Source organism: Marmota monax, unplaced genomic scaffold (assembly GCF_021218885.2).
Source record: "Marmota monax isolate L192 unplaced genomic scaffold, Marmota_monax_Labrador192_F-V1.1 WCK01_AAM20220418_F8-fsc00223, whole genome shotgun sequence".
Classification (NCBI taxonomy): domain Eukaryota; kingdom Metazoa; phylum Chordata; class Mammalia; order Rodentia; family Sciuridae; genus Marmota; species Marmota monax.
This window is the reverse complement of record NW_026692990.1, coordinates 1,539,543-1,556,263: the sequence shown is the minus strand read 5'-3', so window position 1 is coordinate 1,556,263 and position 16,721 is coordinate 1,539,543. Positions and strand designations below refer to the sequence as shown.

The 16,721-nt window shown below is 36.9% G+C and overlaps 1 protein-coding gene across 4 annotated transcripts in view; it reads right to left on the bottom strand.

The window, feature by feature from the left end:
* The window catches only part of Phf8 (PHD finger protein 8), a 114,091-nt gene that overhangs the window by 40,281 nt on the left and 57,089 nt on the right, over positions 1-16,721 (bottom strand). For all 4 annotated transcript variants that reach the window (XM_046452586.2, XM_058582039.1, XM_058582040.1 and 1 more), the window contains 5 exons: positions 16,386-16,489; positions 10,709-10,887; positions 10,174-10,259; positions 9,340-9,473; positions 8,445-8,758 (listed from right to left, as the gene is read on the bottom strand). In XM_046452586.2, coding sequence (XP_046308542.2) covers positions 8,445-8,758; positions 9,340-9,473; positions 10,174-10,259; positions 10,709-10,887; positions 16,386-16,489 — 817 coding nt within the window. The remainder of the gene's footprint in view (positions 1-8,444; positions 8,759-9,339; positions 9,474-10,173; positions 10,260-10,708; positions 10,888-16,385; positions 16,490-16,721) is intronic.

The window sequence follows — 16,721 nt, the reverse complement described above, 5'->3', positions numbered from 1 at the left end:
TAAACGTGTAAAATAATTAGCTATAAATCTGTGTCAATAGGAATACAATGCATGAAGAAGTAATTTGGGATCAAAAAACACTAGGGAGGAGGTAGAGGTATATAGGAGCCAAGTTGTTTTTTTTTTAATTACTTTTTAGTTGTTGATGGACCTTTATTTTTTATTATATGGTGCTGAGAATTGAACCCAGTGCCTCACACATGCTAGGCAAGCACTCTGCCACTGAGCCACAACCTCAGCCCCTAGGAGCCAAGTTTTTGTAGGCTATGGAACTAGACTGTTAAATCAGTACACTACAAAAAAAGCAATTAAGCATAAAAAAAGAGATAAAAGAAGACTGAGAAACCAAAAAGTTATAAGACATATAGAAGACACATCATGGCTAGGTGAGACAGCAGAGACCTGTATAGTCAGGATGCTAAATCAAGAGGATTGCTTAAGCTCAAAAGTTTGAGGCCAGCCTGGGCAACAGAGTGAGACCCTGTCTCTAAAACAATAGCAACAACAAAAACAAAAACAAAAAAATAGTAAAATAGCAAAAATTCTTCCTTATTGGTAATCACTTTAAATGCAAACAAATTAAAGTCATCAATCCAAAGGGAGAGATTGGGAGAATGAAGTGAAAAATGATCCAATAGTATATCATCTGCAAGATCTGAAACAAACAACTAAGATGAAAGCAAAAGGCTGTAAAAACACACTCCATGCAAATAGCAACCAAAAAGAAAGCTGTGGTGACTATGCTAACACCAGGCAAATTACACTGCAAGTTGAAAACTGTTACAGGATGCAAAGAAGATAATTACATAATCTGGCCAATCCAAGAACATGTAACAATCAAACGCACACAGGAGCGCACACAAACACACCCCTAATGAGTGAATCTCAAAATATATGAAACACTGACACAACTGAAGGAAAACAGCAATTCTACAAGAATAACTGGAGATTTAAATGTTCCATTTTTGATTCTATATAAAAGAGAGATAAATAAGGGAATAAAAGACTTGAAAACACTCTAAACCAATTAGACCTTATGGACAAGTATAGAACACTCCACACAAAAAGAATAGGAAACACACTTTTCTCAAGTGTACAGGAAACAGTCTCTAGAACATACTACATATTAGGTCACAAAATTAGTCTTATTGTGTTTTAAGAAACCAAAATCAGGACTGGAGTTGCGTCGCTCAGTGGTGGAGCACTTGCCTTGCACGTGGGAGGCAATGGGTTTGATCCCCGGCACCACATAAAAATAAATAAAAGAAAGATACAAAATATTACATCCATCTACAACTAAAAATATTTTTAACAAACAAAAAGAAGCTAAAATCATACAAAATATTTTTTTCAAACTGCAATGGAATGAAACTATAAATCAATTACAGAAGGATAAATGGAAAATTTTTAAAAAAAGGTAGAAATTAAATAACACTCTCTAAAATAACCAAAGAAGAAATCAAAAGTGTGAGTATGAAAAATTATAAGATGGATAAAAAAACACAACATACCAAAACCTATGGGATACACCAAAACCTATGGGATACAGCAAAAGTTTATAGCTGAAAATACCTTCATGTAAAAACATGAAAGATCTTAAATCAATAGCCTAACTTCCATAATATTCCTTCAAAAAGCTAAGAAAAAGAAGACCAAACTAAACCCAAAGCTAGAGAGAAATAATAAAGATGAGAAATAAATGAAATAGAGTAGAAAAGCAATAGAATCAAGAAAACCAAAAGTTAACTGCCAAGTACTTATAGCTAAACTAATCAATAAAAAAGGAGAGAAGACACAAAGACTCAAGCCATTAATGAATCTTAAAGGCATTATGCTGAGTAAAAATGCCAGTCTCAAAATATCATACAGCACAATTCCATTTATAAGACTTTCTGGCAAAGGCAAAGCTACAATGATAAAGAGCAGATCAGGGACTGCCAGAGGTTTGAAGTAGAGGGAGGACATGACTTCAAAGTGGAAGTAACATAAGAGAGTATAGGGGGTGATCAAAGGGTTCTACATCCTCACTGTGGTGGTTACAAGTATCTAAACATGTGTATACCAAAAAAGCCAATTTTACTTCATTTTAATTAAAAACATAAAATTTTAAAACCCCTCATCAAAAGGCAGACTGAAAATAAATGACCAGTGCTTTTAACTCAAGATGTTAAAAAAGAACACTGATAAAAGGAACAAAAAATCAGACACAACATCAACCATTAGAAAGGATCAATAAAACAAAAAACTAGTCTTTAAGAAGAACATTAGGGCTGGGGTTGTGGCTCAGTGGTGGAGTGCTTACCTAGCATGAATGAGGCACTGGGTTCGAACCTTAGCACCACATAAAAATAAAAAATAAAGACACTGTGTCAACCTAAAACTAAAAAATAAATATTAAAAAAAGAACATTAATCGGGCTAGGGTTGTAGCTTAGTGGTAGAGCGCTTGCCTCACATATGTGAGGCCCTGGGTTCAATACTCAGCACCACATAAAAATAAAGATATCGTTGGGCTGGGGATGTGGCTCAAGCGGTAGCGCGCTCGCCTGGCATGCGTGCAACCCGGGTTCGATCCTCAGCACCACATACAAACAAAGATGTTGTGTCCGCCGAAAAAAACAAAAAAATAAATGTTAAAATTCTCTCTCTCTCTCTCTTTCTCTTTAAAAAAAATAAAGATATTGTGTCCAGAGTGTAATGCATTCCACTATTGTCATGTATATAAAAAAAATTTAAAAAAATATTTTGTCCAACTACAGCTAAAAAAATTTTTAAAAAAGAACATTAATCAAGTAAACTAGACAAACTATAATTAAAAACCATGACCAAGCATAGCAAATCTCAAGAAGAAAATGTAGATTCAAAATTAGTATTCACTATATTAATAAACAAAAAATGTCTTTTTATCAAAACATGCCAAAAAACTGTTTGGTGAAACCTAATACTACCTAATCTTAAACAAAATCGCTCAAATAAGAGAGACTTCCCTAAACTTTATGAGTATAGTCTGAGAAACATTGGCAGTATCCCCTTTAAAGTCAGAAATACCACAAGGATGCCCACTATTATCATGATGACTCAACATTATAATAAAACTAGGGACTGAACTGTGTCCCCTCCGAAATTCATATGTTGAAGCCATAACCCTCAGAACCTCAGAATGTGAATGTATTTGGAGATACCTTTAAAGAGGTATAAAAGTTAAAATAAGGCTGTTAGTATACCCTCTAATCCCATCTGACTGTTATCTTACAAGAAGACAGTAGGCTACACAGATATCAGGGGCCTGTGTACACAGAGGGAAAACCTCATGACAAGGCAAAAAGAGGGGGACCATCTGTAAGCCTAGGAGAAACACCTCTGGACAAACCAACCGTGCTGGCACTTGATCTTGAACTTTCAGCATCTAGAACTGTGAGGAAAAAAATGTTGTTTAAGCCACACAGTTTGTGGTTTTTCTTTTTTTGGGCACATCTACCAAACTAATACAGGATGCATAGGTCACCTACCTCAAAAGAAGTAAATCAATTAACTGAAAAATTAATACAACTAATGAGTATAGTAAGGGAGTAGAATACAGGATCAATATGGAAAAATCACCTCTTTTCCTCCATATTAGCAAATAGCCAATTAGAAAGAAAAAAAACAAACACATGAAAAGATGTCATTTTTAGTAGGAACCAAAATAAAATACTTAGGAATAAACTGAAGAAATAAACCAAAAAAGATACATACAAGAACACTTAAATAAATGGAGAGACAGACCACACTTAATGACAGGAAGAGAAGAGGGCCTATTAATAGTTCATTGTTCATACCTAAAAGGTATGAGGAATGATGCCAATGCTGTTGAGAAGTTGCACTGGTTCAAAAGCAATTTTCCCTGGCATATTGTTTTTACTCAGTTAGTGGTATTTTTCCCCCTTACAACTACAGAGAAATCCTTAGCAATATATGAAGACAAACAAACAAAAGCTAAAAATCCTGCAATAGTGCCTCCCACCAGAGCAAGACCAAGTGGTAACTCCGTTTTAAACCGAATTAGGTTCTGGTGGGACAAGAAGCTTGCTGACAGAGCATACAAAGTTGCAAAAATATCATCCCCCTGTGTTTAAAAAGGAGAGAGAGGGAGGGAGGGAGGGAGGGAGGGAGAGAAGGACTAGGAATATAGGTCAGTGGTAGAGATTGCCTAGCATGCACAAGGCCCTGGGGTTTAATTCCCAGCACAAGAAAGAAAGAAAGAAAGAAAAAGACTGATAAAGACAAGGCCCTGGATCCAATTTTAATTTGATGAAGTTGACACCTACTTTAATCAAATGTTTTCAGGAATTCACATCTGGGCCAGCTACCTGGGAAGCTGAGGCAGGAGGATTGCAAGTTTGAGACCAGCACTAAGACCCTATCTCAAAATTAAAAAAAACAAAACAAAAACAAATGGAGGAAGGTGGCTGGGAATGCAACACAGTGGTAAAATGCCCCTGGGTTCAATTCCAAGAACCTTAAAAAAAATCCACATCTGGAAGTAAAAAACTAGAGTCCATGCTTTAAGGCTATAGATGATCTGCTGACTGTGATGCTGGGTGTAAATGCCAATGGACTCTAATTGGGCAAGGATTATTATTAGGAATGCCGTTATCTGGGCCAGTGTTTTGGCTTTAAATTCATATAATATTTTGAGGGATTTACCTTAACTTATTTCCCCTTTTTTTGTAGGGGGTGGGAGGGACTGGGGGATTGAACCCAGGAGTGCTTTACCACTGAGCTACATCCCCAGCCCTTTTTATTTTTTTATTTTGACACAGGGCCTCTCTAAGTTGCTTAGGGTCTTGCTAAATTGCTGAGGCTAGCCTTGAACATCCAATCCTTCTGTCAGCCTCCTGTGTTGCTAGAATTACAAGCATATGCCACCACACCTTGCCCCTAACTTCTTTTTCTTATAATCCCTGTGTTTTTAAGTACTTTTTAGTTGTAGATGGACAAAATACCTTTATTTATTTACCTTTATGTGGTGCTGAGGATTGAACCCAGTGCCTCACCCATGCTACGCAAATGCTCTACCACTGAGCCACAACCCCAGCCCCAATCCCTACATTTTTGTTCATAAATATTCAGGACATGAGATTTTTCAGGAATGTATACAACCCATTAGATTAGAAAGGACTCCGGTGAAAGATGTCTGTCTTCATAAATTCATTTACACATTCCATGCAAACCTAATTTAAAGATCCTAAAAGGGTTGTTCATGGAATTTGATGATGAGCTGATTTCTAAAAATTCATCTATAATTGAAAAAAGCTCATTAACAGTCAAAAATTCTGGAAACATTAAAAAAAAACCCTAAGGAGATCTCTCTTTAACTGCTTTTGCCATGTAGCTGTACAAAGTAGGGGAAAAGAGAAACAGAAGGTGAGTGAACTGTTTGTTCTTCTGAGGACTGGTTAAACCAGGTCCAGATATCTTAGTTGTACTTTGATGCAACTGGCTGTTGAAGGTAGGGTGGGCCAGTGGAACTTAGCATGTCTCTAAGACCAATTATACTTTAGCCTATAGATAATGGGCTTGCTGAGCATCTGTACTCTCAGGTCCAAAGCAAGTTCTGGAGAGCAGGTTTGCTTCACCAGAAACAAAGACCTACAGTAACTAAACTATATCGTATTGCCACTGGACTAGACAGATTAATTTTATGGAACAGAATAATATTAATAATAATATCTAACACACTGTGCTTATGATGTGTTGGGCAATGTTTTATATATATATTCATTCCTCACAACAACCTACAAAGTAGGTACTGTTAAAGTACTATTACCACAAAAGGCTAAGAAGTTAGCTTGCTTTCCTAAACTCACATAGCTATCAAGGCACAGAACTGGAACTAGAAAATTAAATACACACATATATGAGAAATCAATTTATGACAAAGGTGGACTTTAAATCATGGGGCTAATGATGAGCTAGTTAACAATGCAGTGGGGGGAGATAAATAAATATTCACGTGAAACAAAATTAAGCTAAAGTCTTACCTTCCACAATGCACAAAGCTTAACTTCAGATAAAGAACTAAAAGCTTTAACTCCTACACAAGTTTTAGGTAAAAATATAAAAAGGGCTTCTTAATGAAAACACAAATATAAAAACTATAAAAATAGCACAGTGTGTTAGAATCTTCTACATGCTAAAAATATTATACATAAAATTAAAATATAATAGACTGAAATATTTTTTCTGTAATTTAAAGAGCTGAGAAAGAGCATTCTGGGGGAAGAACCAGCCTGTACAATGGTTCTGACACAGTGGCTGGTTGACAGTTATTTAATAAATGACAGGAAGTATAATGTAGATGGAAAGGAGCAGGAAATGGAGAGAGATGTGGGAGGGGGAGGGGGAAGGTAGCAGCAGATCATGCAGAGCTTTGAAGGCAATAGTTAGAAGTTAGGTTTCCATTATAAAGTGATATGGGAAACCACAAGAGGTTTTAAGAAGAGTGACAGGTTATCCCTCATGCTTTAAGGAGGTCACTTGACTATGGTATAGAGATCAGACCAGAAGTAAGGCAATGAAATAGGAGTCTGGAACTGCTTCAGTAGTTCAGAATACTGATGGCCCCAGAACCAGTTTCACCCCGCTCCTTACTTCTACCCTTCCTTCTTCTCCCTATTGAAGCTTAATCATATGGAAGTCTGTGTAGACATGAGAAAAAATACATGATGCTCCTCTCTAACAAAAAAAATCAACATATCCATAACATATGTTGGAGCAAAAAATATTCCAACAAATCTAGAACACGTACAGAACTCTTACAAATCAATAAGAAAAAAATTCCAGTAGGAAAAATAGGTGAAAGATTGAATAGATAATTCACAGAAAAGGAATAAAGAAACAACAAACATGTAAAACAAACTAAAACAACATTTTTTCCCATGGAATTCAAAAAGCTGATAATATCTCCACTGCTAGGGAAGGCTGTGGAGAAACAGGTTATTTCTCATACACTGCTCAATATGCTGGCCCCAGTGAAGGACAGCTTTGCACTATCTATTAATATTTATCTTGTATATAACCTTTAACCCAGCAGGTCTGTCTACCCTGGACAAATATTAACTGGCACATGGGTGCAAAGAAATATTATCAAATATTTTCATTGCACCATTTGTTAGTAACAAAAATAAACTTAAAAACAAACCTAAATGTCAACTTCAAATGAATAATTAAATATATGATGTACATCTGTGTTATAAAATACTATACAGCAAGGAGATATGAAGTAGATCTCTATGTACTAATGGGGGAAAATATCCAAGCAAATTGCAGAAACACACAGAGTAAATAAGTACACTTCTAACTATATTATGTCTATATAGAGTGTGAACATGAATGAGAGGAAGGGTATACATCAAACTGGGCTTAGAGAGGAAGAATGTTAGTTATAAGGAAGTTATGATTTCTCTGCTTTGTTTTAATCTTGGTCAATGAACACTGACCATATTTTATAGTTTTTAAAAAAATAATATTAAAACAAAACCCACACAATGTTATCTGCATTATACAAACAAGTACATTGTAGTCCTCAAAAAAGCTTAGCTTCAAAATACTCATTTGTAAATGTAAAAAGTCCACTGAAAAGTCCTAGTTATCCCTCCGTAGCCACATGGAACTGGTCTCAAGAACCACCCCTCAACCAAAATCCCAGGATGCTCAGTCCCTAATATAAAATAGCACAGCATTTGTATATATCTATGTACATTCTCCTGTATATTTTAAATCATATCTAGATTACCTGTAATATTTAATACAATGTAGATGCTAAATAAAATAGTTGTTATACTATCTGTACATATTCAGTAGAGATGTAATTTCTTTTTCCAAAGATTTTTTTTTGGGTGCTGGAGATTGAAATCAGGGGTACTCAGCCACTGAGCCACATCCCCTGCCCTGTTTTGTATTTTATTTAGAGACAGGGTGTCACTGAGTTGCTTAGTGCCTCGCCATTGCAGATTTTTGAAGATTTTTAATACACTGTTAGTTGAATCTGCAATTGTGGAACCCACAGATATGAAGGACTGATTGTGTATACCTTTGCAAGTGATGAACTGGCCAACACAAAACATAAATACAGGTAGTAGAAGAAAAATAAGAGGGAAACAAAGTTACCAGAATGAAAATTGGACAGTACTAAAAATAGACAATAGCTAATTATAAGAGCAACCATTTTTTGAGAACTTCTCTCCAGCGAGACACTGGTGGTTCAGGTACTCTGTGCAAGCATAATCTCTAATTCTTACATCAACCTTTGAGATATCCTCCCATTTTACAGAATAAGAAAACATGACTCAGAGAAACTAAGTATCAGGCTTAATGTAACATCTTTGCTCAACAGGCTATTCTCTCTTGGGACTGGATGAGAGACTGATGCTGGCTTGGACCCATGTGCTTAGCTGCCCTTACTATACTCTGCATCCTTGAAGCATGCTCCCAAACTGTCCTGTTCATCCAGACTGGCATTCTCCTCCTCTTCCTCGCTCTCGGTTCTCCAATATGCAGGACGCTTGATGGGCCGCTTCCCTGGGGTGCGCTGAGAAGCAGGACTGCTAGACACTGTGCCCAGACCACTGCTGGAACTCCCACTGCTTCTGTCCTGCCCTCCTGTCCACCAGGCCTGCAGGCTAGAGGTAGCCGGTGAAGAAGATGAGGACTGCAGGTTGGCCATGCACAGCATGCCCTGGATGGCCTCCTGAGTGCTGGGGGAGGCTGGAGCCTCGCTGCAAGGGAAAGAGGAGAAATGCTAAGGAAGTTTCTCTAGCTATCAGAAGAAACCAGTTATCAGAATAGTCAGGGAAGAGGGACATCAGCTGTGGGGATCAAGGTGGGATGAAGGAGAGAACCATCCAAGGTGACAAACTAGGAATCAAGGTAATGGATCAAGACAGTAACAAAGACTGTTTTCCTGAAAAGCCAGTCCTTCTAGCCTCAAATCTCTCTCCACAGACAGCAAGCAAGATGGCAAAAAGGGGGCACTCCACCTTCCCTGTTCAACAATGCTGCATTTTTTCCTTTTTTAAAAGTTATCCTTCTCTGACTCTTTTGGCCTCTCTTCCAACTTCCAAAGAGCACAGAACTGATGCCCCTTTGAAGTCTATCCACCCTATCACTGGTCAGATCTGAAGTTCCTTGGGACAGGTTTCATGTCTACTTTTATTCTTTCAGCCTAAATGCTCTGGATAATTCTTTGTCCATTTAAATGGATCAATAAATATATGATAATTAGTTGCCTAGCTCCTTGGATGGGAGAGGGTAATGCTGTCTCATTTCCTGGAAATGGGAGATCAAAGACAGTACTCACGTGAGGGCAGCATAGTCAGGTCCCCCCACCTGCCTGCTGGCCTTAAGTAGATCAAGAATTCCACCAGCTCCACTCCCATTCCCAAGCTTGCCTTCAACCCCTTCCACCATGTCCTCATCTGTTGTATAGTCCTCCTGTTGGGGGGAGAGAGCACATCAACTCAGCTGCCCAGGGTTGGTCTGCTGAGGCCCCAATACAAGATGGACAGTTTGACTCCTAATATCTTCTGAGCACCAAGTGTAGACAAAGTACTAAGCAAAGTATTTATTCTTTCATCCTAATCTCTAAAACATCTTTGTGAAGCAGTATACCTTCTATTTTACAAATAGGGAAAACGGTCTAGTGAAGTAAAATGATTTGTGCAAGTTGCATCAGATAACTTTTTGCTATATCACATTGCATTTTATTCTCTTTTGTATTACAGGGTTTTTAAATTTTTCAACTAAACTGTAATATTCCTTTACATGCTGCACAGTATACAATCTTTTACTTAATAAATATTTCATGAATTGTAGCTGGAACAGTGGTGCATGCCTGTAATCCCAGCAGCCTGGGAGACTGAGGAAGGAGGATTGAGAGTTCAAAGCCAGCCTCAGCAAAAAGTGAGATGTTAAGCACCTCACTGAGACACTGTCTCTGAGTAAAATACAAAATAAGGCTGGAGATGTGGCTCAGTGGTCGGGTGCCCCTGAGTTTAATCCCCAGCACCCTATCCCCCCCCAAAATAATTGAATGCATAGGATATCTTTGCCCCCTTTTCAACTAAAATGATAATCTGTCTTCTGTCTCTGTGACCAGAATGAACACAAGACCAGACACAGGGCAGGCACCTACCTCAATGTCAAACTCAACTTCTCCTGGTTCACGAACTCGGTTGGGGTCAGAGCATGGCTTAGCACGGGGCAACTTCCGGGGAAATTCTAAAAAGCAATGGAATATACTTATCATGAAACTAAGATTAGCATCCAAGATAAAAAATCAGAAGAAAGAAAATAAGACTAAATTTCTTGGAGGCTAAGGCAGGAGGATCGCAAGTTCAAAGCCAGCCTCAGAAACAGTGAGCACTAAATGACTCAGTGAGACCCTGACTCTAAATAAAATATAAAACAGGGCTGAGGATGTGGCTCAGTGGCCGAGTGCCCCTGAGTTCAATCCCTGGTTACCACCCCCCACACACACACAAAAAAAGAAAGAAACGTGAGGAATTAACTGAAAATTAAACCTCTAAAGGAAAGAAAATGATGGAGAACTACACAGCCTGGTAAATCAGAATGCCAACAAGCTCAGGCCTAAGGTTTTGAGTTTATCAAGGGAGCCAAAAACAAATGTAAAATGGGTAGGACAAGAAAGAGAAAAAACAGATACCCACTTGATCTTATTATCAGGGTAGCCTTCTCTTTTCCCAATCTCTCATCAATCTGCAATTCATCATCTGAATCCAAGTCAAATTCATCCTCCATCACCTGTTCAGCCACCAGCCTTGCCTTGTCCGCCTTCTTGGCAATTTTGGCTCTCCGAGATTTGGATAAACTCTTCACCCTCTTAGTACTAGAGAGAAAGAGAAAGAGAACATAAAAAGAGTCATGTAACGGGGCAGGGCTGGGGGTGTGGCTCAATGGTAGAATGTATGCTTGGTGTGTGCAATCCTCAGCACCAAAAAAAAAAAAAAAAATTAAGGTAGTAATTCTCCCCAAATTGATCTATAAATTCAATGCAGTCCCTATCAAAATTCAACCAGCTGTTCTGTAAATGACAAAATAATAGTACATAGACATGCAAAGGATTTAAAGTAGCCAACACTATTTTGTAAAGAATAAAGATCCGAGAACTGACTCTACCCGATTTCAAAATTATAACCTAAAAAGTTATAGCAATCAAGGGAGTGTAATACTGGAACAAGAACCGACTATTAAAAAGTTTAGTGGTATTAAGTTTAGTGGTATTAAGGCAATTCAGTGTGGGATGATTCTTGCAACAAAGAGTGCTAAGACAACTGGATATTTAGATGCAAAGAAATTAATGAGCACCCTTACCTCACATTATACAGAAAGGTTAACTCAAAATGCATCACAGATCTAAATATAAAAACTAAAACTATAAAACTCATAGAAGGAAACAGAGGAAAATGTTTTTGTGACCTGGAATTAGGTAAAAATAAAATTTTTTGTGCTTCAAACAAAACCATTAGGAAAATGAAAAGTAAGGCTGGGCATGGTGGCATATGCCTGAAGCCTAATTCTTTGGGAGGCTGAGGGCAGGAAGATCTTTTGAGGCCAGGAATTTAGGACAAGACTGGGCAACATACCAAGATCCTGTCTCAAAACAAAACAAGAACAAAAGAAAACAAAAAGTCAAGCCACAAATTGGAAAGAATTTAAAGATTATTCATCAGGTAAAGGAACTGTACACAGAATATTTAAAGAACTCTTAGAATTTAGTAGTAAGACAAATCAAGGCAAACAAAAGCCAGGCAAGACAGTGTACGCCTGCAATCCTAGTAGCTCAGGAGACTAAAGCAGGAGGATCACAAGTTCAAAGCCAGCTTCAGCAACTTAGTAAGACCTTGTTTCTAAATAAAATATTTAAAAAGGGCTCAGGATGAGGCTCAGTGGTTAAGCGCCCCTGGGTTCAACCCTCAGTACAAAAAAAAAAAGGCAAGCAAAAAATCTAAATAGACATTTCTCCAAAGGTAATATGTACAAATGGCCATAATCATACAAGATACTTGACATCAGTGGTCATTAGGAAAATGCAAATCAAAACCATCCTGACACTGGTGACAACCTAGAAGACATTCTCCTAAGTGAAGCAAACCAAACATGGAATGAAAAATACTGCATGATCTCACTTAAAAGTGAAATCTAAAAAAGTCAAATTCATAGAAGCAAAAAGTAAAATAGTTAGTATTAGGGGTAAGATAAGGTAGGAGAGACATTGGTCAAAATTTCACTTATGTAGGATGAATAAGTTCTAGAGATTTAATATACAGCAAAGTGACTCTAATCAATTCTACTATACTAGGTACTTAAAATTTCCTAAAATATTTGTATTCTTAATACAAATACACATATATACACAGAGATGGAAAGTATGTGAGGTGATGGAAGTATTAATTAGTTTGATATTTCAGAATGTCGATGTATATCAAAAACATCATACTGTAAACCTTAAATATATATAATTTTGAAGGATGTGTATGTAGCACAGTGGTAGAGCACTTACCTAGCTAGCATGTGCCAGGTCCTAGGTTTGATCCCCAAGACCACAGAAAAAATATATATATATATATATACACAAGCACACACACAATTTACATATTTTTTAAAAACACAATGAGGTGCCCCCTTTATACCCACCAGAATAGCTATAATCAAAAAGGCAAGCAATAACAAGTGGTGGTCAGTATGTTCAGAAACTCATGATTACTAGTGGAAATTAAAATGGTACAGACACTTTAGAATAATGTTGGATAGTTTTTTAAAAAGCTAAACATGGAGTTATCATATGATCTAACAATTTTACTTCTAAGTAAGAAGCAAAAGTATATGTCCACACAAAAACTTGAACATGAATGCTTAGAACATCATTCATTATTCAGAATAGCTCCAAAGTTGAAGCAATCCAAAAGACTATTAACTTGTGAATGGATAAATGAAAGTGGTATATCTATACAACACAATACTATTCAACAATAAAAAGGAACCAACTAATGAAACATGCTAAATCATTGATGAATATGAAAAATATCATGCCCTGAAAGAAGCCATGTTACTTGATTTCATTATGTGAAATATCCACAAAAACAAATTTATAGACAGAAAGAAAATCAGCAGTTGCTAGAGACTGTATGAGAATGAGTGCCTATGGTCATAAGGAATCTTTTGAGCATGAAAGAGATGTTCTAAAATTGGATTCTGGGGTTTACGATTTAGTTGAGTGGTACAGTGCATGCCTAGCATGTGTGAATGCTAGGTGCAATCCCCACCAAACAAAAAAACTGGATTGTGGTGATGGATGCATGATTCTATAAATTTACTAAAATTCATTTAATTGTATACTTGGAACAGGTCAGGTTTTTTTTAGATGGACACAATACCTTTATTTTATTTGTTTTTATTTTTATATGGTGCCGGGAATCAAACCCAGTGCCTTGTGCATGTTAGGCAAGCACTTTACCACTGAGCCACAACCCCAGCCCCTGAAAGTTAGTTTTATGGTATATAAATTATACCTCAAAAGATCCCACTCATAAGAAGAACCTAAAAAGTTTATTTCATAAAAGTTGATAATGGAGTAGTGGTTGGTTACCAGAGACCAGGGAGAAAATGAGAAAGGGGAAAATAAAGAAGTCAATCAATGGGTACATAATTATTGGTTGAGAAGATGAATAAGTTCTGACATTCTACAGCATGGCAGGGTGACTATACCTAATAGAAACACATTATAATCTTAAAATAGTTAAAAAGAGGAACTTGTATGCATCATAATGAAATAATTACTCAGACTGGGGATATAGCTCAGTGGAAACCTCCCCTATCCCACATTCAAGCCCTTGTACAAAAAAAAATTAAAAAGTAAATAATTGGGCTGGGTCTGTACCTCAGTGGCAGAGCATTTGCCTAGCATGTGTGAGGCACTAGGTGTTAATCCTTAGTACTGCATAAAGAACTAAACAAATAAAGGCATGTTGTCCACATATAACTAAAAAAAGTAAATAATTATTCTGGATTGACAACTACCTAGTGTATTATGAATCAAAGCATCACAGTGTACCTCATAAATATGTTACAAAAAGTATGTCTATCAAAAATACATATCTATGAAGGAAATGGAAAAAAATTCAAAAATGGCTTCAGCAATCCTGTTACATATGGTAAACAATATTAAACAATTTTCAAAAAGAAAACAAGTTTCTGATAAATCAGTGTATTCACACATTCATCTACTACTCATTTTTGTTGAAGTATCTTTCAGAGAACTGACCTATTAAATTGACCTATTTTCTATCTCATACACTTGTTGGAAGATAAAATGAGTTAGTGCATGACAAGTGCCCAATGGTGGCTACTAGTACAATTAAGCTGTTTGGGCCTCAGTTATCACTTAAGTAAAATGGGTATAACAATACCTTGATGGTTGTTTTGAGGACTAAATAAAATGTAAATAGCTAAGATAGAGTTTGATACAACACAGATGCTCAATAAATGTTATCCATACCCTGATCTTTTAACTTCAAATTATGAAAAATTTCAAACATATACAAAAATAAAAATATACAATGAACTCCCATCTAGTACCTAGCTAAATTTCAACAAGTGTGAACATACAGCGAATCTTGTTTCATCTATACCTCATTCCCTGCAAAACACTGAATTTGAAGAAAAGCCCAAACATATTATCATTATGATCTGTAAATATTTCTACACCTTGACACTCTATTCACTTAATGATAGCTTCTGACAGCTGCAGCAGGTAAGAGAAGCAGCATAAGAGAAAGACTGGTGGGGAAGGGGGAATATCTCTCAGTATTCTCAATGGCCATTATAAACTGAAGTTTTAGGGCTCTCAATTTTTTCCTCTCCAGGAAACCTACCAGGAATTCTGAACGAAGGCAATGCTCAAAATTTTCTGTAATCTTACTCTTCAGTAACTCAGTTTTCACACCCCAAGAACAGTTGTGCTTTCAGAATCTTCTCTACCCTTACTCCATTTTCTTATTTTCCAGTCACACAGAACTACTACACACTACATTCTCCCTTGAGATTTAAAGTGAGCCTTTTTCTACAAAAAGGCTATTAAAGTATCATCATTGTGTCTCTATATTATTCATACTCTGTACTTGACTCTTGACTTTGCTGTCTGTAGTGTTCTGAGTATCCAGGTGATAGCCCTTACTGCCCTCCCCTACCTCTGCTTCCCTACATATTTCAGGGTTTACTGATGAACTACTTAGCTTTTGGCCATACCCACATCATCATCATTACCTTTGATCTCCATTTTATCAGCACTTTGATAAGAACTACCATTTATTAAGCAACTACTATGTGCCAGGTACCATAATAAGAATTTTACACATATTGTGTTATTTAATCCCCCAATAATCCTAAAGCAAGCTTCATATGTAGAACAGATAAAATGACAACACTAAGATGCAGAAAGATGAATTGAATTACCAAAGTGTCACAGTAAATATAGTGTCAGAGTTGGGATTTAAACAAAGGACTACATGTGTGCATACATGACTTTTTAAAAAATAAAATGGGACTATTCTTATACATTATTTTGTAACCTAATTTTTTTCACTTGAGAATATATCTTGAAGCGGGGCACAACTGGCCAGCAGGCCCCAAGGCTGAACTCTCTGTAGTCCCAACTACTTGGGAGGCTAACACAGAAGCACCCCTTAAGCACGGGAGTTCAAGAAGACCCTGGACAACATAGAAAAACCCCATCTCAAAAAATAGATAGATAGATATATCTATATACTTATAGATATATGGATATATCTTGGTCATCTTTCTGTGTCAATGGATATTAAAAATGTCCCATTTTTTTCAAACAACTACATGATATTCCATTCTGTAAGACATATCATAATTTATATATCTAACATTCACTGATGAATATTTGACCATTTCTAATTATTACTACAAATAGTGATGCAGTTGAGCAGTGAACATTTCTCTTTACACATTTGTGCAAAGATTTCTATAAACAAAATTCCAAAAATCAAACCACAAGTCAAAAGGTATATAAAACACTAATGCTTCTGACCAATAAAATACTTTTTTTTTCAGCCAGTGGTTCCATCCCACTGACTTACTGAAATTCTAGATTTATATAAGCATTTTCTCAGAATTGCCAATTAGATTCCTACCCACCATGATTCTCTAATATAAGCAATGATACATGATAATATCTGGGTATTGCCCTAAGTATAGCCCTCCCCCACCCTTGTCAAACCCCTGGATCCCAATTCCACTCCCTGTCTTAGTGGCATATTGCCACTGACATCCCAAAAACTGTTTTTCTTTTTTCCACCTCACCTGCCATTAGCCATCAATAGGGCCAGCGGGCTCTCATTCCCATCAAGGTCCATGTCTGGTGAGTCATCATCTGAGTCATTCAAGCAGGTACCAGTGATGTTGAACTGCAGGAGGAGGAGGCTCAGTTGTCTCCTGTCTGAGACTCCGAGGTGAATGAAGATGGCCAGTTCCCTCTGGTTTCACTGGTTGAGTTCACTGTCAAAACCCCCTGAACCTTCTACTATATCTCCCCACCACCACCCAATAATCACAAGAATAGGATGTTGAGAATGTATGGCTCAGGGGAAATCTACCAATCTTGTAAAACATGTTCCCTAAAAAAAAAAAGGAGAGGGG